The sequence below is a fragment of the Sarcophilus harrisii genome, chromosome 3 (genome assembly GCF_902635505.1).
Source record: "Sarcophilus harrisii chromosome 3, mSarHar1.11, whole genome shotgun sequence".
Taxonomy (NCBI): Eukaryota; Metazoa; Chordata; class Mammalia; order Dasyuromorphia; family Dasyuridae; genus Sarcophilus; species Sarcophilus harrisii.
This window is the reverse complement of record NC_045428.1, coordinates 530,236,547-530,261,175: the sequence shown is the minus strand read 5'-3', so window position 1 is coordinate 530,261,175 and position 24,629 is coordinate 530,236,547. Positions and strand designations below refer to the sequence as shown.

The following is a 24,629-nucleotide window of genomic DNA, read 5'->3' as shown; positions in this document are numbered from 1 at the left end:
TGCTAGGTTTCTAAATTTTTTATATTGCTCAAATTGGTAAATTTTTGTATCAGTCATGGCAAACAACTTTTTATAACTTGGATAATAAAACAATTATGGTATTTTATTAATATTTTGTAACTGCCATTTAGAGAGTTGGATACGTCCATCTTTTCCTGTAGTTAAGGAAAAGTTACATCTATAACTATTTGGTTATTATTTATGAAATCATAAAAGTGTTAACTAATTAATTTGGAGTTGTTTTCATAAGTTGAAACCTAAAACTGGGGATGAAGTGAAAGCCTTATCTGGATTTGTTCTGCTTATTCATTTTTATTTTTTGGTGTATGAGGATGTGCAGCAGGATTAGTCTATTCTACCTTGCAAGGTGTGTGTGTGTGTGTGTGTGTGTGTGTGTGTGTGTGTATGAAAAAGAAGCATAGCCCACAGCAGTTCTAAGGATAGATGGGGTAGATAGGGAGTAAGTCAAAAAGTAATTCATGAGACATTGTGAAATACAAACTGAAATAAGGTGATCATATAGGCTTACTACAAGAACTTTGGCATGCATTCTGAGTTTGAATTGTATTTATATGTTTAGTTCATCCTACATGCAACTATTTTCTAGTTTAAGATGTAACCACCACAAGAACTATAAAATTGTGGGAAGCCACAATAAGGAAACAATCTAAATACTAAATGTCTTTTCAGTAGTCCTATAATTAGATATGCTTTCTAAATAAGAACAAACAGCGTTCTATATTGCTTATTGGAACACAAAAATAAACTGCAGCAATACTTTCGATTGTGTTGATCTTTACATTTAGTTTAGTCATTGGTTTATTAAATTAGTTTGAATTATTAAAGAAAAATGGAGTCATACAAAAATCTTTAGAAATGTGATAGTCTGATTTGTTGGCTATGGTTTAGATCTGTTCTAGTTTGAATGTGGGCAGGAATTAGATTAACTATTGGCTCCAACTACTTTTCCAGGATATTGGCATAATCCAAAATATCTTGATTTGCAGATCCCTTGTTTGATTTTTTTTAACTGCTCTAGTGACACTTCCATGAGGATGTCTTCACATTCCTAACTTCTAGTGTCCTCCTCCCAAATAAATGTACCTTGCATGTAATTTGTATTGGCTTGTTTTTGTACATGTATCTCCTTTAATAGAATATAAGCTCTTTGAGGGCAGAGACACTTTTATTTTTGTTTTAATAGTGACTAGCTCAGTACCTGACACAAAGTAGGTACTTCATAAATGCTTGTCAACTGGTTGATTTTTGCTCTGTGTTCTCACTTCCCTTTGCCAATTTTTAACCAGGATGGTGGAGGTGTCAGTAGGGAAATTGGCTATTGAAAGTGTATCATAGGAAACTGAATGGATGTCCATCAGTTGGAGAATGGTTGAATAAATTGTGGTATATGAAAATTATGGAATATTACTGTTCTGTAAGAAATGACCAACAGGATAATTTCAGAAAGGCCTGGAGAGACTTACATGAACTGATGCTGAATGAAATGAGCAGGACCAGGAGATCATTATATACTTCAACAACAATACTAGATGATGACCAGTTCTGATGGATCAGGCCATCCTCAGCAACGAGATCAACCAAATCATTTCTAATGGAGCAGTAATGAACTGAATCAACTATGCCCAGAGAAAGAACTCTGGGAGATGACTAAAAACCATTACATTGAATTCCCAATCTCTATATTTATGCAACCTGCATTTTTGATTTCCTTCACAAGCTAATTGTACAATATTTCAGAGTCTGATTCTTTTTCTACAGCAAAATAACTTTTTGGTCATGTATACTTATTGTGTATCTAATTTATATTTTAATATATTTAACATCTACTGGTCATCCCTGCCATCTAGGGGAGGGGGTGGGGGGGGTAAGAGGTGAAAAATTGGAACAAGAGGTTTGGCAATTGTTAATGCTGTAAAGTTACCCATGTATATATCCTGCAAATAAAAGGCTATTAAATTAAAAAAAAAAAAAGAAAGTGTATCATAGGTATACATGTATGATAAAATTGGGATTTGGGGCTATTTGGGGATGGACATGTAATATGCCCATGTGGGGAGAGATGGTAGTCTTAATGGATGAATTTCCCTTATGAGTATTATGTCTAGTTTACAGATATTTTACAAGCTTAAAGAAAAGGAAATATTGGACTAGCTTATTTTTTGATCTACTAGCAGGGGAGTCCAACTTTAATAAATGTTGAATGAATTAAGGATTCTTGTTCAATGAACCCTCAGTTCAAATTGCTGCTTCTACAGGAATGTGTATTATAAGTTATGTTCTGTCTTCACTTGGGCTCTTAAAAGAAGAACCTAAACCATGAAGTTTATGTTAGAGCTGCAGAATATATAATAGTTTTCCTCTTTTATTTTTATACTTAAAAAAAAAAAAGACTTAGTGATATACTACCTTTGCCTGAGTAAGACAAATACTGAACCATAGATGAGGAAACAATCTGCTGAGGCAGATTTCCTATCCTGGAAAACCTTTCTAATCTCTTTAATGAATAGTTGTCACTCAGAGAAAGCAGATTGCCCAGAAGTCCCTACTGGGGGCACTCAGCATCCCTAGAAATCACAACAATTTTGAAGGGGCAGTTGATGCCCAGGAAGCTCAGCTTTCCACACAAGAGGGAGACTCCTAGGTACAGAAATCTAGCAATTGCAAATCATTAAAGTTCCACTGAGTATTTGATCGATCTGTTGCTACAACAGTTAACTAATGCTGTCTCCAATTGCCTTAATGATTCCTATCTTGACTGAAGCTTGAATACTGAAGTTATTCTAAGTATCAAAAAGGTGGTTTTCTATTTAATGTCAGAAGATATTTTTATTATCTTAAAATTAGTTTATCATTTAGAAATCAGGAGGGGAAAACATAGTCTGATTTTGCATTCCCTTCCAAATGTGTGTTTGTGAACCACAATGATCAGCATACATTCTAGGATATATCCCTTCTAATTCTTCCTCCTTCAAACAATTAGTGACTCATGTAAAAATGTTTGGGAGCTTATTTTCTTTTTCATAAGATTTGTTTCATATAATAACATCGGAAGCTCATCAGAGAAGTATGAGACACTTTGAGATTCCCAAAGAAATATTTTTTAAAAAACCTGAATTACAAAAATAAGACTGATTGGGTAAACTTTTTACTAAAATGAACTCAGACCACACAGCTAGGTTAGGATGAAATGACAGTCATTTAATAAGTTGAATAAGAAATTAGAAAAAGAAAGCACTCTCCTTAGGAAGACAGGTACTTTGTTAATCAAGCTGGATAGATATGGATGTTTTTGGAGGTACTAGAAATAACTAAAAGTCTTTTAAGATTTTGCAAGCTAATTTCTCAGAAATTAATGAGGAAAGCTCAACTAGGTGGGCTGGTGGATTGCTAACGCTGGCGTCAGGAATCTTGCAAAGATTTTTCTGTGATCCAAGGCAAGTCTTGGTAACATCCCTCAGCTTCAGTTTCCTATCTGTAAAATAAGAATAATAGCAATAATAATAGCACCTGCCTTCGTGAGTTGAAGATCAAATGAGACAAGACATTCAGAACGGTATATAAATGCTAACTGCTATTATTAATTACTCTTATTACTAAACATTATTATCATCATTGCTGCTGTTTCTCGCCAGTGAGCATAGTGTTTCATCTGGGCCAGACTCGTGTACTCTTGAGTGTTCCAGATGTGGACCACCGACTGCTCTTCTCCCTCCGCGTCCCCGGGGGTCACGAAGAGTTCTGGGCCTCGTTCCTGTCCCCTGCGTTCCTTCCTGTTCCTGGAGACACCATAGCTGAGTTCCAGGCACCTCTTTGCGCTGTGAGGGCCAGGATGCGTCGGGAGGAAGGCCTCAGGCGCCACGTGCATCCCCCCAACTTTAGGCCACCGCACCCCCCGCGGACCAGCACTGGCATGGAGCCGAGGCGTTTAGGAGCCCGACCCTCTGTCCAAGACCCGAAATCACTTTGAATGCACGAGACCTAGAGACCGCTGGAGAAAGTGCCGCCTCTCCGAGTTGCTGCCTAGGAGGATGGATAGGTGTGTGGATCCCGATAGGGCGGGTGGGGAGAGCAGACCAGGGGATGCTGAGTGGGTGCTTGGGTTTAACTGGCTAAAGGGGGCTGCTTGGGTGTGCCTCGGGCCTTCCCCGTCGGGGCTGGCCTCGGCTCCACTGCCTCGGGGGCCTCGCGTCGCTCTTTCAACCCAAAGTTCTCGGCTTCTCGGGCCTCGGGGGCAGGCTGCGGAAAATACGTTAGAGGAGGGAATTCGCAGCTGTTGCGGGGAACGGGCTCATCACAGAGGCTGGCCCTTCCAAAGCTCCAGAAAGCGTAGAGCAGGGGTCCGAGGGGGAGCGCTCTGATGTCCCAGCGCGACCGCCCGAGACAAGGAGGAGGACGGACGGCGGGTCAAGCCTGTGGCTTGGCGGTCCCGGGGGCGCCCCTCCCCGGGGAGGCATAGGGCTTAATCAGCGCGGGGGACAGGCCGCCGCCTGCCGCCCGCTGCCCGTTAGCGCCGCTTCCCGAGCCAGAACGCCCGAGGGTAGCCCTGGGTCGGCCGGGAGCGTGTCCGCTGGGGTCTCCATGGCGATACTCCTCTGGCTCCCAGCACGCCCGCTTCGGTTGGCATGGAAGCCGCTACCTCGAGGGCCGGTCGCGCCCTCGATTGGCCCGATTCAACAGACGCGGGTGGCTTGAAAGTAATTAGCGCTCAGCCCTCCTGGCAGCTTCCGCAAAGAGCTGGAGCTGAGCGCCCCGGCTGGAATCTATTAACACACTCCGCCCCTCCCCTCCCCTCCCCCACCCCATTCCCCCGGCCCCACCCGCAGCTCCTCCAGCCCCAATCCTGGAGCGCACTCATTAATTGGAAGGTCTATATATATAGGCTGGACCAGCTAGCGCTGCGGGTTCCAAGCTGGTTTGGGCATCGCCTGTCTGGTCGGTGGGAGGAGGGCCGAAGAGCAGTGTCACTCCGGTGTCCAAGGAGGGGACGTGACCTTCACTTTGTAATGTATTGTTTGCCTTATGTTCGGGAGTGTGGAAGAGGGCTCCCGGGGTTGGGGAGGGAAAGACACGCGGTAAGAGAGTAATTGGAAGAGTCTCAAATTCTAGGGTTAGGCTGACGCTCAAATAAAATGAACATTTAGCGCTAGTTGTGAACCGATTTCTAGGTTGGAGGCTCTTTCCAGGAGGAAGATGTGCTTGGTGCATATCTCAGAATCTCTTCCAGCTCCCATCGAGGACTGCAAGAGACATACTGGTGTGCTTTATTCCAAAACACTTTTCCGGACCCTTAATGCTCCCTCTCCTTACTTCAGTACTCGTTTTACTGGAGGAAGGAAAGCCTTTCTGTGGCTCGCTAAGGACACCTGTGCCTTTGTACAGGGGGGTAGGGAAGGGAATGGAGAGAGTGGATTATCTGGCTTAACTATCTCTCCCTGCTCACAGTGGCCCGGGGAGACTGAGGCAATGCGTCGCAGCATCTCCAAAGGCAGGATTCCTCTGGGCCCCGCAGCCCGAAGCCAGGAGATCTGTCAGGTGGTTGCCAGAACCCAGCCAGTCCAGGACCCCCCACAAAGAACTGTGCTAGGGCTTCTAACTGAAAATGGGCAATACAGGAGGACGTGTGGCCAGGTAACTTCGAGAGCCCTGGGGGAAGCATCCTTAAGCACATCTTTGTTTATCAAGCCTGTTGGTTGGGTCAATGGCGTCTTTTGTTGGCTTAAAAAAAAAAAAAAAAAAGACGTTCTCACTAATGTCTAATGTTGCGAAACTTTTCACTTCAGAATATCTCCGTGGGAGTACTGCGAGCTCCTTGATTGCCTTTACTGCTATTCCCTTTGAAAGAGTTAATGATAAATGTCGTCTCAGAACCCCGTAAGGCTTAGCATAGGATAGTTGCATGAAGAGGAGTTATTGGAACAGGCAGAGTGTTGTTGTTTATGGTGGATATAGAACTTAGCCTGATGACAGGTCGACGTGAGTTCACGTACAGCTTATCACAAAGGTGCTAAGTTACTTAGAGTCTGCAACTCCATAATAGCAGATATGCATTGGTGGAGGGAGGTTTTTTGTTTGTTTGTTTTTTTAAATCAGGTGCTTCCAACTGCTGAAATCACAAGTCTGGGAAAAAAGAGTTGGACGATCACAGGAACAGACAAACACCACAGGCAGAAATAACATCAAATTCCTAAAAGAGAATGGAAGGGGATAAACATTTATATAGCACCTACTATATACTAGGCACTGTACTAAGAGGTTTACAAATATTATTTATTCCTTACATCAACCTTTAGAGGTAGGTGCTATTATTATCTCCATTTTTATAGTTGAGGAAATGGAATTCCAATTAAAATTGGCTTGTGAAAGGGCACACAGCTAGTAAGTGATGACAGATTTAAACTCAGCTTTTCCTGCCTCCAGGCCAAACACTATTCATTGTGCCAACCAGCTGCCTCCTAGACTAGTTATTGTGGCTAAAAATAGTTTTCATTAGTTATTATTGGATAGTTTACAACTAATTCAAACTTTGAGGTCCAGAGTTTATCAGGAAAACTTCAAAAGAAATGGTTACTGATCTTCTATTTTGTGGTGTTCTGATAATGTTCTCCCAGGACTTTTGTGAGAAAAGAACTTATAAACGTATAGAATGAGAATTGTTAATATTATATACTGGTACTGATGGAGACTAATCAAGAACTTAAGACTAGGTTTTTTTTTTTTTAATACTATCACATTTTATGCTGGCAAGCTACATAAATACTACTTAATTTGCACTTTTTTGTTCCCTTTGAGTGTCTTTGGTTTTGGTTTTCATCTGTGGAAATTCTCTTATAATGCATCACACTTATGGATGGGGTGAGTGGAATGGGTCAGTGGCTTTCTTTAGGTAAGGAGAATGGAAAGTTTCTTGGCATATGGACAATCAAGTCTGTGGAAGTTTCTTGATCAATGGAGGATTAATTTGTTAATATAAGAAAAAGGAAACATTCAGATTGGATAGAACTGGGGGGCTTGTATAGATTACAACATAGGCTGGTGTGGATTTGGGATTGTCAGATAGCCACATTGATACCAGGAATTCCAGAAGCTTTAATTTAGGAATAAGAACAGTAACTATGTTGGGTGTTATGTGATCCTCAATATAACGCTGCTAGAGATTACATCCATTTCACAGGTCATAAAACAGTCTTAGAAAGGGATAATGATTTTTTTTCCAAAGTCATGAATCTGAAATTCATTCATTCTGTGTCACTGTGTGTGTCTCTGTGTGTGTCTATCTCTGTGTGTCTCTATCTCTGTCTCTATTTCTCTTTGTGTGTGTGTGTCTGTTTCTCTGTGTGTCTCTGTTTCTGTTTTCCCTTTTGTGTATGTGTGGGCGTCTTTTTTCTGTGTGTTCTGTCCTGTTGTATTTCTGCTCCTGCTCTTTTCCTGTGCTCTGTGTCTCTCTTCTCTTTCCTTCTTGTGGTCTCTTTGTGTTCTCTCTGTTTCTTTGTTGTTTTGCCCCTCTCTTCTGTCTTTTCTCTTCTTCTGTCCTCTCTCTTCCCTTGCCCCTCTTCTTGTGTTTCTTTGTTTTTGTTTTTTTTTTTTCCCTTGTGTTTTTGGTTTTTGTGTTTTCTTTCTTTGTGGTTTTTGTTTTGTTTTTTGTTTTTTTTTTTGTGTTTCTTTGTTTCTTCTTGTGTCTCTGTTTTCTTTGTGTCTCCCTGTGGCTTCCCTTTGTTCCTTCTGTGTGTCCTTGTGTGTCCCCCTTCTTGTTTCTCTGTGTGTCTCTCTCTTTCTCTTCTCTCTCTGCCTCCTTGTTCTCTTTCCCCCCTTTGTTTCCTGTTGTTCTGTCTCTGGGTTTTGTTTTTAGTTCTGTGTGTGTGTGAATCTGTGTGTGTGTGTGTGAATCTGTGTGTGTGTGTGTCTGTGTGTGTGTCTGTCTCTGTGTGTGTGTCTGTCTCTGTGTGTGTGTCTGTCTCTGTGTGTGTGTCTGTCTCTGTGTGTGTGTCTGTCTCTGTGTGTGTGTCTGTCTCTGTCTGTGTGTTGTTCCTTTCCCCTGTCTGTGTCTGTCTCGTTCTGTTTGTGGTTCGTTTGTCTGTGTGCCCGTTGTGTGTCTCCCTGTTGTGTTGTGTGTTCTGTGTGTGTTGTTGTCCTGTGTGTTTTGTTTTGTGTTTGTGTGTGTGTGTCTGTCCTTTGTGTGTGTCTTCTCTTGTTGTTTTCTGTTCGGTTGTTGTCTTCTTTTGTTTCTCTTCTTGTCTTCTGTTTCTCTGTCTCTCTTCTTCTCCCTCTCTGTCTCCTTTCCCCCTTCTCTGTCTTTGCCCCCCTTCGATCTCTGTTCTGTTTCTGGGGTATGTGTAGTTCCCCTTGTGTTGGTCTCGTGTCTCTGTATATGTGTGTGTGTGTCTGCCTCTGTGTCTGTCTCTCTGTGTCTGTCTCTGTGTGTGTATGTGTCTGCTTCTCTCTGTGTCTGTTTCTCTGTCTCTCTGTGGCTTTTGCTATGTGTGACTGACTGTCTGTCTCTCTATGTGTCTGTCTTTGTCTCTCTGTGTCTCTGTGTCTGTCTGTATGTGTGTGTGTGTGTGTGTGTGTCTGCCTCTCTCTGTGTCTGTCTCTCTGTGTCTTTTGCTGTGTGTGTGTGTCTGTCTTTGTGTGTCTGTCTCTCTCTGTGTGTGTCTCTTTCTCTGTCTCTGTCTCCCTCTGTCTCTGTGTATTGTCTCTGTCTGTCTCCCTCTGTGTGTGTGTGTCTCTCTCTCTGTGTCTTTCTCTCTGTATCTGTCTGTCTCTCTTTCTCTCTCTGTGTGTCTCTCTGTGTGTATCTCTCTCTGTGTCTGTCTCTGTGTGTTAAATTTTGGGGTTCTGTTAGTAGAAAATATATGTATATTATTGGATCGATAAAAAGTTATTCCAAGTTTCTTATCTATAAAATGACCGAGAGAAGGAAATGACAAACCATTTTAGTATCTTTGCAAGAAAACCCCAAATGGGGTCATGAAGAGTTGGACATGACCAAAATGGCTGAATAACAACAAATTGCAAGAATGAGGGTGCTAATCATTGGCCAGATATAGAGGGCTGAAACTCTGAAAAGGTGTGCTTGAATCAGACAGCAGAGCACTTAAGGCTAATTACCTATTCAATGTGAGATAATGGTTCTATATACATATATTTAGATGAGATGGTGATGTGTTAGCTCACCTCACCATTGGTGCTTGCTGAATTTGTGATGGTAAGGTAATCATAGGCAAGGATTGGAGGGCTGAGGGAGAGAGGTCAAGGTCACTTGGCTGCAGGAGGAGGAGGAGAGAGGCTGGAGACTTGGACTCCAGAATCCACGATACATCTTTGGCAAGCCACGGGGCAGCTTGCCTGCCTCCTTCACTTCTCCCCCTATAGACAAGGGACTTTGTTCCCCACTCTGATTGATCCTGAAGCCCTCCAGGGAGCTAGCCTGGACATTATAGGCAGAGGAAAAAGGACTCTTGCCAGCTTCAGTCATGGGCAATTTCATCTCTTTGAATGGTAGCTATAGTCCCTTTGCTGAACTCTATAATCAGTTCAGTTCAACATTTATTAAACATTGACTATGTGCTTCTCTTAACTCTTCAGTTGCTTAGTTTCAGTTGATCAATGATGGACAGAAGCAGCTATACCCAAAGAAAGAACACTGGGAAATGAATGTAAACTGTTTACATTTTTGTTTTTCTTCCCAGGTTATTTTTACCTTCTGAATCCAATTCTTCCTGTGTAACAAGAGAACTGTTTGGTTCTGCACACATATATTGTATCTAGGATATACTGTGACCTATTTAACATGTATAGGACTGCTTGCCATCTGGGGGAGGGGTGGAGGGAGGGAGGGGAAAAATCGGAACAGAAGTGAGTGCAAAGGATAATATTGTAAAAAATTACCCAGGCATGGGTTCTGTCAATAAAAAGTTAAAATTATTAAAAAAAAAACCTCTTCAGTTGCCTACCTGATTTTCCATCACTACCTGGGTGTCTTGCAAACACTAAAACAGGCCAACAAGCCCATTATGGATAAAGTAGCACTTGAGTGCACATTATAACCTTTGAGAGTAGTTGTACAAAGGTATATGTGTGATGGTAATAGAACACTCTGTATAGGAGGAAAGGTAGCAAGTTTTTTGATCAGCAATATTTCATATTATTTGCAATATTCTAGAGTGTCAGGTGGGATCCAGGATGAAAATTTTGTATTTTGTCCTGAAGGTAATAAGGTACTGAAAATTTTTGAGTAGGAGTATGTGATGTGAATCATTTATGTATTTTAGGAAATTATTAATTTGATGGTCTGTGATGGATGGAAAGGTAAAAGATGAATTAGGAAGCTACTGTAGTAATATGAATAAAAGGTAATGAAGGCTTGAACTAGGATTGGAGAATGGAGAAACTGTGATAGTACTGAAGAGAGGAATGAGAAAGAAGTTGTGGAGGCAGGTGAAATAAGACTTGACAATTGACTTGAAGGAGTAGAAAATGATTTGGAATTACTGGAAAGGTAGTTGTGCTCTTAATAAAAATGGAGTAGTTATAGGAGGGGAAATGGGTTGAGGGTGCTGGTGGTGGTAGTAGAATATTTCTTAATTGGTTATATTGTGTTCAAAATGTCCATGTCCATGATATATCCATCCAGGTAGGCATATCCAACTAGCACTTAGTAGTAACATAGCACTATAGTTCAGGAGAGAGATTAGGTTTGGCTATTCCTTTCTTGATTTCCTCAACTGCTGGTATCCTTCCCAAGCTACTTTGTATTTAACTGCTTTGCATATATTTCTATTTATATTTCTTGTGAAGAGTGAGAGTGAAAGACATATCCAAGAAAATGGAGGTACTGGGGATGGGAATTGTCATTGTTAAAAAAAACTGTAAGGGAATTAAGTTGAGATCACTAATAACATTGAAAAGAATATTTTTAGTGTTTGATTGGTGGACTGATTGCAGAACTTTGAAAAGTAAATTCTTAAGGGTCAAAGTATTTGTATTTTGGCTCACAGATGCTTACTGTAGTGCTTAGTTTATAGAAGTTTAATAAATGTTTGAGTACAATTATTCAAACTGCTAAAAACAACAATTTGTAGATGAATTTCCACCCTCTTGCTTTGGAGGTGGGAGCTAAGATGATGATGTTGATAGATAGTATTTATATAATGCCAATCACGGGTCAGGCACTACTACACTAAGCACTTTACAAATATATCTTACTTAATCCTCACAACTCAGAGAGTCACTTAATAAGGAGCTTATACTATGATAAGGAGGAACAAATTAGCCTACAAGTAACTTATTGATACAAAATAGAAAGGACAAAAGAGTTGGTCCTCAGAATTCAGAGAAGGGGTAGAGAATTGATGATTCCAAACAATCTGGAAGGCTGAGAAGAACTGAAAGTTGAGGAAATTCCACATCCCCTTGCTCCCTGTTTCATCTGTGTCTTCCCTTTACCAAGTGTTAACTATACGCTTGATTTTTAGCCCTTTATCTGTGCTAATCTTTGTCATAATCATCTCTTTATATTCCATGAGTTATGAACCTGGAAAGAGACATTAGGAGGCACTTAATCCAACCTACTTGTTTTTACAGAGGAGAAAACAGAGACCAAGAGATTAATGTCTTGCTCAAGATTACACAGGTAGTAACAGATCTAGATTTATTTGAACCCAACTTTTCTGATGTCAACTTCAGTGTTACTCTTGTGACCACATTGACCACATACTGCCTCCTTCCCTTCTTACTCACTAAGAAGTTAAATTCTCTTTACTTTTCCTTTACCCTGCTTTCTAGGTCCAGTTCTCCTTCGGTTCTTATTTGTACCCACATTTCTAGAGATGAATATGAGCAATATTTCCACTTACTCCTTAATTTAGCAATCTGAAATCAGGACTATTGTGCTCACTGTTGCAGTAGCTTTCTTGAAAGGTTATATAGCATTTAAGATCAAAACATCTTCCATCTTGAAACCCTTGCCCTTTGTATGCCTATGATCTGGCACTTACCTATTTGCCTATCCTCATTAGTCTTTTCTGTTTCTCCTCCTGAATCTTTTTTCAGCTTCTTAAATGTAGTCTTACACCAGGGCTCTGACTCTTGCTAGTTTCAGTCCTGGGCAATTTCATCTATTTGATTGGTAGCTGTAGCCCCTTTCCTGAACTCTATAGTCAGTTCAGTTCAGTTTATTAAACATTGACTATGTGCTTCTCTTAACTCTTCAGTTGTCTACCTGATTTTCCATCGCTATGAGTGCAAACACTAAAACAGTTCACCAATTTTTTTTTTTTACCACCAATTCCCAAGTCAATCCCAAACAAGCCACCTATTTTCCCTTAATGGAATAACTAATTAATCATTTGTACGTAAAACTTGGCATTCAATCTTTGATCCCTTGCATCTAGTCAGTTTTATTGATTTTTTTGTCTCCCATCTAGAATTATTTTCCATTTTTGCTGAGCCACCATCTTTCCAGATTTCATTTCTTCTTGTCTAGTAGATGGCAACAGTTGGCCTGTTATCTCTATTCTCTATTCTCTATTTCTCTGTTTCTCTCTATTCTATAACATATTCTGCTTTCAGTAATTTCTAATTTTGATTGTCACTACTCTCCCCATTAAAAATTTTTCAATACTCCCTTATTTATCTCCCAAATAAAATCCTTACTATTCAGTTTGGGATTTAAGACTCTACAATTTGTCCCTTCCCAATTTTCCCAGCCTTCATAACCTTTTAAACACTCTTAATTATATCAGATGGGACTATTCTCTTCCTGAACTTTCTCTACTTTGTTAACTTTGCTCACTATGTTCCTTGATTAGAATGTTACATTTTCTCCTTTCCCATCTAGTAGCAATATTTCTTTAAACTCTTGAAGTATCTAGCACCTTTTTATGCACTATCATCAACTTTTGTAATGAAAAGATATTTGTGTATTTTATCTTATCATAAACTGCATAAAGGTGTGATGGCCTAGTGTTGATATCCCCCATGGTGCTTAGTTTGCTAAAATGTTATATTAAAAAGTAGGGAATTAATTGGGAAAAAGCTTAAGATTGCCTTTATCTGGAACTCTGTGATTTATTCTCATGAATACATTTCAAAGATTAATTATTTAAAACCAAACAAACTTTCACCTTGTTTTTTTTCCCCCACCGGGCAAATTATTTAGCCCTTGCCTTGTCTCAGTTTCCTGTACTATAAAGTAATGATATAACAACACCTATTTTCAAGGTTATCATGAGAATTAAATGATATAATATTTATAAATCTCTTAGTTTAGTGCCTGGATTATTTATTGTTCCTTTCTTTTCCAATGGTAATAATGTAAAACTGATGTGAAAGTTCCTACATGCATGCGTGTGTGTGTGTGTGTGTGTGTGTGTGTGTGTGTGTGTATGTGTGTGTGTGTGTGTAGTAGATGGTGGGGTTGATGGTTGTCTTTTATTCTTGAAAAGGACCCAAACTGTGGCTGTCCCAACTGTGGCTGATCAGATCAATATGAACTCAAAGTGCTTTGCTACAGGTTGGACACAAATGGTCCATATGAACATTTTGGGTGACTTCTCTAACTCTGAATATCTCTTGTTTCTTTTGAACTACTTCAATTCTGTCTTGCTCATAGAGCATAGTATCTTCTCTGATGAGACCATCTGATACTGGATGGTCCTATGCCTGAATCTTCCATATCACAAATCAAACCAAAAGTTCTTAAAAGAGATCTTGAGTGTCCTTTAAATTTTTTTAAAAGTTTCTGTTTATTAAAAAAAAAAAAGAATAGAAAAAAAGAAAGAAAAGGAAACTAAAACAAAAAAAGCATTGTCATGTGCCCAGCAGAAAATCAGAGAAGATTCTAAATACATAATAAATTTCCAGTTCAAGAAAGGATATATAATAATAGAAGAAACTATATTCATGAGTGTCCATCTTTTCTTTGCTTCTGTGTAAGTTGTTCTTTTGTTCTCTACTGCACACTTTAAAACTTTATTCCCCCCCCATTAATCCTCCCACCTCCTCCAAGAAGGCTATAATTAAGCACAGACATATTTAATAGACACATGCACACACACACATACAACAGCTTCCCCCCCATACATATACATTCATACCCATCTACAGACACCCCCCATATCTATCTGTCTACATGCATACATAGAGCTACATGTATACATATCTACATATATACAAGCACACATATACTCATGCATTTACCCATATGCAAACATTCATCTAAAACAGTATTAATGACTGACATATAATATAGATTTCTCTTTTAAATGAATTTTTAAAGTTTGATTTTGTCTAAGATCTGTGATTATTACTTGTATTTTTTTTCCAAATAAGTTTGACTCCTGGTTCTTGTAATAGTGTTTGTGTATATATATCTTTTTTTCCTATCCCTGATAACTCTTCTGCTTTAATTCTGCTCCTTAATTTGCCTTGCTGTTAATTTGACCTCTCCCACCTCTGGTTACCTCCCTTGTCTTCTTCCCCCTACTTTTTCCTTTCTCCTCTACCCATCCTTCCCCCCCTTACTCATTTATAGATTTTGGAGGGTGCTATACCATCATCCATGGTATATATACAGTGCTGCCTATTCAACCCATTCCCAATGTGACTAGGTTTTCAAAACTATTAGCCCTCCTCTCTCATCTAATAAACTTTGCTTATTTTTCCTCTGCATTTCATTTGTATATATCTTTTTTTGAACTACCTAGTTACTGATGTCAATCTCAAGCATGTGGTATATATTTTTGTGTAAAAAACATAAATAATTTGTCCATGTTAAGTTCCTTGAAATTATTCTTGTATATTGTCTCTTTGATGTTAAATAATATTGAGTTTGGGTTGAAAGTAAGTCCTGAAAATCTGCAAGTTCAATGGATGTTCACTTTTTTCTTTCAATATTATGGATAATTTTATTCAATATGATATTTTTGACTACAGGTCTATTTCTTTTGATTACTGTATTATTACAGTATTACATGTATATATGATTCCCAGACCTGCAGATTTTTATTGTGGCTGCTGCTAAATCCCATACAATTCTAATTGTAGCTACAGCATATTTAAATTGTTTTTTCTTGTTTCTTGAAAATTTTCTTTTTGATCTGGGGGTTTTGAAATTTGGTAATAATATTCCTATGTGTTTTACAAAGGATCTCTTTGAGGTAGTGACCAGTGGGTTTTTTCTTTTTCTACTTTCCCCTTATGTTTTATCATTCCAAGACCATTATTTCTTGTATCAAAGTTTTTTTTTTTTTTTTGTGGCCACAACTTTCAGGTAGCCCAATTATTGTTAAATTTTCTCTTCTCGATCTGTTATCTAGTTTGTCATTTTTCTTCTAAGATGTTTCATATTCTGTTCTATTTCTTCATTCTTTATATTCTGTTTTGTTGGTCTCTTATAGCTTCAATGGCTTCTTCTTGACCAATTCTAATTTTCAAAGAGTTATTTTCATCTTTAAGACCTTGTATCTCCTTTTCTAGTTGAATAACTTTTTTTTCATAATTTTATTTTCTTAAATGGTTTTTCAAATTTTTTTTCCTCAGTGTCTTTCATTTGATTTTTAAAATTACTTTTTGAATTCTTATATAAATTTTCTTTAGGTAGGGACCCATTTAATGTTATTCATTGAGATTGAAGTAGTTTATTTTACTTCAGTATTCTCCTCCCATAGTAAGTGTCTGTGATTGGGTTCTTATTTCTTTGCTGTTTCACTTTTTTTTTAATGAGTGTAAGCAGCTCTAATTGTGGAGTGGGAGCAATGATGCTTTTAGCTGTCCTTTAGCTCTCCCCTTTGATCTAGAACCCCAAACTAAGAGTTCCTCCCTCCTGCAAGTGTCTGTAGCCCCATGTTCCTGCCCCACTGCATGTGCACTCACAAGTGTGCTGGTTCCTTTTTGCCCAGGATTGCCTCTTTACAGGACAGCTGGGCCTGGAATTCCTAAACAGCAGAGGTTCATTCAAACATCCCAGACATAGATGTTGAGTAATTCAGTATGCAGTTCAGGAGGTGAAAGTTTCTGTGGTCCTGCTGAGGCTCCAGTCAAACCCTGGCTCCCCACATGATGTTTCTGTGGTGCTAACCTGGAGGTATTTGCACTTCACATTAGTTCACAGTCTGGAGGTTTTTACCCCAGATCTTGGGCTATGTCAGGAGGACCTTTGTTCTGTCCCTAGTCTTCTTGATTTTTCACCAATCTATGCTCGCTCTGAAGAACAAATTTGTTTTGTTTGTGGAGAGCTTGAAATACTGACTTGTTCCACCATCTTCCCAGAATCCTTTTTCAGAGTGTCCTTGTATTGCTTTTTCTGATCACCATATAAGCAGTTGCATTTTGTGAATTCTCCAGAAGATAATCTCTTTGGCAAACGTATATTTGGCATTAGAACAATGTGGTCAGCCCAATGGAGTTGTGCTTCTTCAGTAGAGTTGGAAAGCTTGTCAATCTATTTGAGAAAGGACTTAAAAGTCTGGTTTCTTATCCTGACAGGTGATCTTCAGAATCTTCCCAGGACAATTCAATGAAAGCAGCAATTCAGTTTCTTGGCATGGCACTAGTATATTGTCCAGGTTTCATAGGCATACAACAACAACAATATATTACAGAGGACAATTACTTTGTCTGGTTGTTCAAGGAAGAATAGTACTTTTGATATGAAGGCTACTGAGCTTTATTCAGGGCTACTTTCCATCTTTGGTATTCATCTGATCCACTTCACTCCAGTGGCTCCACACAGCAGCCATATTCCAGTAAACTATTTTGGCAGAAAGGCTAAATCAAGATGAGGATATGGGAAAGATCTCAAATCTGTCAGTGAGTTAGGGGGTTTCTATCCCACGTATATGTGTGTATATACATATACATATAATGGCTTATCATAGTAATCTGATGTCAATAAAGTTATCCTCATTTACCATATAAAGAATAAGTTTGCAAGCTACATAACATGCCTAAGACTGAGACCTACTTGTTAGAAGCTAGATTTGAGACTTTTAGACATGTGATATACAGTGTTTATAGAAAGTAACTGGATAGTGTTCTGCTTTCAAAGTGCTTTGGTTGAACCTTTTTAAGTTATTCAAATTATTCTTGAGCACCCAATAGCCTATATATATCATTGACTTTTGTGTTTAACTCTTGAATATCTTAAATTGTCTTGATACCTTCAATTGAAGTGCTTTTTTTTAAAATTTAAAGCTTTTTATTTTTAAAACAAATTCATAATTTTCAACATTAACCCTTGCAAAACCTTAAGTTCCAATTTTTTCTCCCTCCCTTCCCCCACACTCTCCTCTAGATGGTGAGTAATCCAATATATGTTAAACTTGTGCAATCCTTCTATACATATTTCCACAATTATCATGTTGCACAAGAAAAATTAGATCAAAAAAGAAAAAATAAGAAAGAAAACAAAATGCAAGCAAACAATAACAAAAAAGTGAAAATACTATGGTGTGATCCACACTTAGTCCTCACAGTCTTCTTTCTGGGTACAGATGGCTCTCTCCATCATAAGACCATTGGAACTAGCCTGAAATTGAAGTGATCTTAAAATATTTAAACTTTATCTAGCTTTGAGTAGAAGTCAGTATAAGGACTAGATAGCTAATCGTTATTAATTTACATTTATCCCTCTTTCCAATGCACAACAACATGAAAAGTTCAGCCCTAGTAAAGCACTTGGAATAATGGAGACATTAATCATGGTTTATGAATGACCCTGCCACACTCAGATTGCTTTTTTGGCACCTCATCTATTTTACCACATGATTTATTTTCCCATAATATACAAAGGAAATCTTTTAAACTAACTGTGCATAAATCACAGACTTCTCTATGCCAACTAAAAGGGAAAAGGATAGCTCTAAATGTTAACTTCTGAAGTAGCCTTTAACACTAAATAAATTCATAGTGTAATCATAAACCACAAGATACTTAATGGAATAAAAAAAATTTCCTTTGGAATAAATCTAGGTCAAACTGTAAAATTACCCATCTTCTGACTTGTTCACATAGCACTATTGACCTTCTGTTTGGGACACTTTAGAGTATCTTAATGTATCTTGCTAATTCCTGCTATTTTTTTTTTTTTTTTACTATTTATATTATAGTTATTTCCTGTCATAATTCAGGCAAATGTCTTTATTTTTCTTTTGGTGAATGAAGGAGAAAAGATAGTTTTGCTAGGTATATGTTACAAGTATAGTTAAGTACATGATCCTTCTTCACTTTTTTCTTTTTTTTATTAGTTACCCCACTGGGGACCCAACTGGAATTAGCCAGTTGGACAACACAGCTTTCTCTTCTCTTTTCTCCTTCTCTTCCCTTCTCTTTTTTCTCCTCTGTTCACATAGTGCATCAGTCCTTTACCTGAGAGTGCTCTGCCTATAGGAATATAACTTTTGGTCACTGAAACCTTGCAAGATAACTTGGAGTTTATGGCCTAGGACTATGCCTTAAACCCAAATCATTCTGATTCTCATGGAACCATCAACATTAGGTCCCAGGTCAAACCTACTTGATCATTGTTTGTCCCCTGATTGATTCAAAGTGAATGTAAACACCAGTTGCTTATGTTTTGGTCAGAAATCTTGAGGGTCTTCCTTTCCTAGATTGATTTTTTTTCCTGACTGGGTAAGAGAGGCCATTCTCTACCTTATTTCTTATTTAGTGAAAATCACTCACTGTTTGGGTAGCATTAGCCAAACTGAGACTTTTAAAAAAGCCAAGTTCTCCCACTGCATCTAGGGCCATCTCCAGTTTTTCTGATCTATGTCTTGCCATTGAACCCAGATAGCTGTAGAGGAGAAAGTAATGCTGGTGACTTTGCACAACCCTCTCTGACTTCAATCTAATTCACTTGCATGTCATGACATTACCTCCCTGATGATATAGTCCCCTTCCAGAACAAAGGGCAAACAATAATAACCACCACAGTCACAATAACAAAGATTACCTCTTCACTTCCACTATTACTATTATTGTTCAGGTCCTCACTTTTACTTGAGCTATTGTAATCACTTCCTAACTGACCTTGACTGGGAATATCCTCCATTCTGCTAATTTTTAATCTTTATACCATCTCTTATTCAACTATTAAGCTAATTTTGTGATTTAAAAAATGTTCCCTTGTTAAAAATCTTTAGTTCCTGCTCTCTCCAAATCCTGTCTCTGCTTTCTCTCCCTTCCATTTCTACTCCTCTCACCCCATCCCACCATTATTCCTCTGCACATTTTTGTTCTATTCATATCAGATAGCTAGCTCATGTCCATATGATCATCCAGTCCATCTCTCAAGCCTAGATCATATTCTACACTATTTTGCTGTATGATTGTCAACTATTTTTTATTTTTCTATGAGGCCTAATTCAGGGGTACTTTCTCTGTGAAGCCTTCCATGATGCCTTTCCCTTCCCACTAAAACTTCCCATTTTAAATTTCTACCATTTATACTTCTGAAATTATTAAAACTTAAAACTGCACTATGATTTTTTGGGACAGTGTGATATACAAAACAGTATCTTAGATTCACCTTCCTTTCCCCCTTTCCTATTCAATTGTAAATTTTTGAGGACAGGGATTCTTTTTCTCTCTTTTTGTGTCTCTTGTGCCCTTCAATATTTCCTGTGTAAACTGAAGATTAAACATCAGATGTGTCTTGACATGAGAGCTGGGCATTATTCTTACAAAGTCTTGCCCTGCTTTATTATATATAAGTAGTAACCCACCTTTGGATCTGATAAATAAAAGAAAATAATTTTGATTTTAATTTTGAAAATTGTTAGAAGTATGAGTTTATCTGATGTTAAATAGACAACACATAACCTTTACCTTGTGGCTGTAGATATCTAAGAAGTGATAAAGTTATTAGGAGTCATCTATTCCTCATCTAAGAAGAAAGGCTAGTTAATGATCCCAATGTCTCTTGAAGCAGCCTGTTTCAATTTTGATTGATTTTAATTATCAAGAAGTTTTTTATTATATCAAGTGCTTTTCACAGCAACTTTTAATCTCTCTTCTTGAGGTGAAGCACCTCCACCTAGTTCCTTTGGACTATCCTCATACACATGATCTTGAGTCTTCTTAGTATCCTAGTTGCCTTCTATCTTGGAAGCTCTCCATCTTGCCATGTGATTAAAAAAACTGAAAAATATTCCAATTGTAGTTTGATCCTTATAGATTACAGTGGAATTATCACTTTCTTTCTTCTGGATATTGTTTACTAAAGATTACTTTAGCTTTTATGAGTATCTTGTCATCCTTATTACAATTGAGCACCCAGAGATCATATTCTCATTAGCTTTAACTTAGCCACACTTCTCCCTGTCTTGTTGTTGAGTAGTCTATATTTTGTACTTAAGTGTAGGACTTGATTTTATCATTGTAAAATCTTCTTTTAGTAGATTTTGTGGTAGAGGTCCTTTTGGTTTCAGATCATTTGTTATCCAAAGTATTAATGGTTCTCCAGTATCATATGATCTTCAGATTTGGTAATTATACCATTTGCATCTTCATCCAAATCACTGCTTATTTACACATTACTTACACAGGGCTAGGGATAGAGGTCATTCTTTATATATGCTCAGTCAATCAGTTTCAAATAGTTTAGGATGTATTTCTCCAACTTCTCTGCAAAGACAGCATGAATGACTGACAGGCATTTTGCTGAAATATATATATTGCAGCACTCTCCCTTATCTACATGTTTAGTACTAATCCTGTCAAAAAGGAAACTGAAATTAATCTGTCATTACCTGTTTGAAGCATTCAGTGATCACCACTCCCTTTTTAAGTGCTCACAAACTACCCTTTACCAAAATATACTAAATTTGTGTCATTTTTTTCAACATGGGATACTTAGTCTATGACTTAGATAAATCTCAGGAAATTATGATGGACATGAAAGTTTAATGACTTCCTTGGTCTGAACTAGTGAACATCAGAAGGGAGATTGACCTCAGAACTGTCTTCCCTGACACATTGTTCTAAACTTAATATGTTCTGGAATTTTGTCATCAAATTGGTTTTCCTTGCCAACCGATAGTTTAAAGTTTTAAGGGTATATGTTAACTTTGGGAAATGACAATTTCTAAAAATGATTCCCAAGTTTCTTCCTTTAAGGGACCCCATCTTTTTAATAACAATATTCTTTCAGTGATGTATTTGCCTTTCTGCCGTTGGTCACTACCAAGATTTCTAATAAATGAGATAATCAAGGATTACCCAAAAGGCTGTAGAGAACCATACAATAAGAACAAAATGCTACATAATTCAGTTATTCAAGAGAGGCAATACAAAGAATGGCCTTTACTGAAAATTAGTCTAAAACTGTTTTCCAGTTCTGGGACACCACCATCCTACTGTTCATATCACCTTTTTCATATCACATTCACTTTTTAACATATTCTCTCTGTGAATGATTCTTCTGGAATGAATTGTTAGGACCTCTTGTAGTGGAAGTCCTTGAGATGTAGTTTGAACATTTGTGAAGTCATCCTCTAACTTGAAAACCTCTAGTAAAGGAAAATACACAAATTGCTGAGATGCAATGAATTCCATTTCTTAGTTTTAATTGTTAGGAGGTTTTTTCTTTTGTTTTTACTCTTTGCAGATCATTGATAATATTATGGGTATTTCCTTCATCATTGGCCTTCATATGGACACTATTTGTCCCAAGCATAACCATCTCCACTGAGGGTCGATTTCATGTCATTTCTTTTTAGAAATTTATTATAAGGAGATAAGTGTTGAGAACTTTGGAGGGATTTAATTCAATATCATGGGGATACCAAGGGAGCAGATGGGCCATCTATTTTATCCCTCACCATATGACTACCCCATCTTAATTTTTTGTTCATAAGTTTCTTTAACTTGCCACTCGTTTATTGCCACTCTTGAATAATTGTTTGAACTATGTAGCATTTTGCTCTTATTGTATGGTTCTCTACAGCTTTTTGGGTAATCCTTGATTCTGTCACTCATTAGAAATCTTGGTAGTGACCAATAGCACAAAGGCATATACAACCCTGAAATAATATTGTTATTAAAAAGATAGGTCCCTTTTCAGGAAGAAGCTTGGGAGTCATTTAAAAAATTGTCATTTCCCAAAGTTAATCCAGTGTCCCTTGTTCTTTCTGCTTAATTCTGAACCTTGTTCACAATCCATTTGCAATATCTAACCACGATATATTTAATTTATGATGAGTGTTATAGATGATAGGCATCCACCTATATGGATGAGAGACATTTTTCCATATATTTGTTTTTTCCTGTGTGGATATATTTAAGTGCTTACCACTCCCAATTCAGGAGGTTCTACAGTGTTCTAGATCTTGGTGCAAACAATAAAATATCATTTGTAAAGAGGAGCATTTGGAGATCTTCACCATCTCTTGAAAATTCCTCAAAATTTAGCTTGTTCTGGGAACTTCCATATTTTATGCTTCACTTTTGAGCAAAGTTCTTTGTAATACCTTTCAAGAAATCTTTTATGGTTTTTTTTTTACTGGCATAAGACACACCTCATTGGAGAGAAGTCTTTTTAATAGTTATGAAACTCATGGAAATTTATCATCTGTCTTTCAGTCAGTTATGTGATAGTAAAAATGTGGACTTCTTTTGACTGTCATGTGGAATTTGGCCTGTTATTAATATTTCCAAAGATGCCTTTGATATATATAGATCATTCTTCTTAAAAACTTAATGAAGATGAATATATATGGGCTGATAGTTAATAACATTCTATTAGCAGAAGTGGGGCTGGTAATGTGGTTATTTTTGCTCATGGTTCTGAAATCTTATTGAGATACCTCGAGTTGATTCCTCATCTTAAATTATCATCTCCAATATCGACCCCAACTATCTAAATAACATTGTGTAATCCACCTGTTTTTCTCATCTTTACTCTTTTCATTGTAGGGATTTCACTGGATTGGTGGTGAAAATAATTATTTAAAAACAACAAATTTCACAGATTTTTTTCCTACTTTTTTTTTTAATCCATCTCCCTTCTGGTTTCATCCTTCGCCTCTTTTGGGATAGTTTAGTTGAACTTCTTATCAAATTGTATTTAAATTTCCCTTCCTCTGGTTTTTTTTTTTTTTTTGGTGAGGCAATATTATATATAGAATTAGTCTAAATTTTTCCATAAGATTTTACAAACAAGGTTTACATTATAAACTAGTTTTGTCATTATTTGTAGCACCTTTCTTCTTGGTGAACAGATCAAATGTTTGTTGAAGTAAGGTGGACTCTTTTTTTTTTTTTAATAACTTTTTATTGACAGAACCCATGTCAGGGTAATTTTTTACAACATTATCCCTTGAACTCATTTCTGTTCCGATTTTTCCCCTCCTTCCCTCCAACCCCTCCCCCAGATGTCAGGCAGTCCTATACATGTTAAATAGGTTACAGTATATCCTAGATACGATCGATATACGTGTGTAGAACCGAACAGTTCTCTTTTTGCACAGGGAGACTTGGATTTAGAAGGTATAAATAACCCGGGAAGAAAAACCAAAAATGCAAGCCGTTTACATTCATTTCCTAGTGTTCTTTCTTTGGGTGTAGCTGCTTCTGTCCATCCTTGATCAACTGAAACTGAGTTAGATCTTCTCTTTGTCGAAGAAATTAAGGTGGACTCTTGAATCTTTAAAGCAGTCAGTTCATATCAATTAAATATATATGACATGGAAATATTAACATCAATGTTAATTTTTCTCGAATTTCATTCCCCCTTCAATAATTAGTTTAAATAGGTCAAGTTTGGGTGGCTTTTATTTGTGTATTATATATTTTCCTCATTTTTCTTTTGCTATTCTTTTTAGCTATTCTTTTAGCTATAATTGAATTGCTTCCTATTCAAAATTCTATCAATTTCATTTTTATGTGATGATTCCCTTGTATAATATCTTCTGATTCTTTTCTTTTGAAAATACATAGAGATGTGAGACTTATATAGAGTTTGGCCTCTTTCATTCCATGCTCCTTTTCCAACAGATTTTATTTTATTCTTACCTCTGTCTCCTTTTGTATTGAACATACTGAGTACCAAAGTATATGCTGATTGATTTGGAGTCTTAATGAGTTCTTTGTAGTTTTTCATTTTGTTCAATTATGTAGATGTTTCCGTTTTTCATAATGACATTTTTGTAAATAATTATCTCAAACACTGCAGTAAGACATTACCAAATATCTCATGAAGTGATGTTTTTAACCTGTAGAGGACTATAAATCCTCCTTTGCCAATATTTTTTATTTCTTTGTGAGAAGAATCTTTGAGCCATCTTTCCATTTGGTGGCATCTACTTTTTGTGTCTCCAGGATTTGTTTATGGAGACATCAAGATTCATATATCTCAGCTCCTGGAGGATCTCACTTTGACTATATTAACACCAAAGTTAATGTATTAACAGCTAAGTTACTATTTAAGGTCAGTCTAAAAGCTATGATGTTTAGCACTGCTAAACATCATCTTATGCCTTCTGCCATACTGCTACTTTTTGCTACACAAATGGAAAATAGACTTTTTGTGGACTTTTCTTTTACAATATTCAGCCTTTTAGTCATGAGTTTCTTTGCTTTTTGCCAGGCTTGTCTTTGGAAAGTAGTTTTGC

General features: G+C 37.5%; 1 protein-coding gene across 7 annotated transcripts in view; it reads left to right on the top strand.

Annotated features, from left to right (window-relative positions):
• Positions 1 to 3,422: 3,422 nt before the first annotated feature.
• The window catches only part of CCNA1 (cyclin A1), a 32,950-nt gene continuing 11,743 nt past the window's right edge, over positions 3,423 to 24,629 (top strand). For 5 of the 7 annotated variants that reach the window (XR_004233291.1, XR_004233292.1, XR_004233290.1 and 2 more), the window contains exons 1-2: positions 4,065 to 5,021; positions 5,464 to 5,649. Coding sequence is in view for 4 of the 7 variants with exons in the window: in XM_031962002.1 (XP_031817862.1) it covers positions 4,644 to 5,021; positions 5,464 to 5,649 (564 nt within the window). In the remaining 3 variants the exon portion in view is untranslated. The other 2 variants (XM_031962004.1, XM_031962001.1) reach the window with 2 other exon arrangements.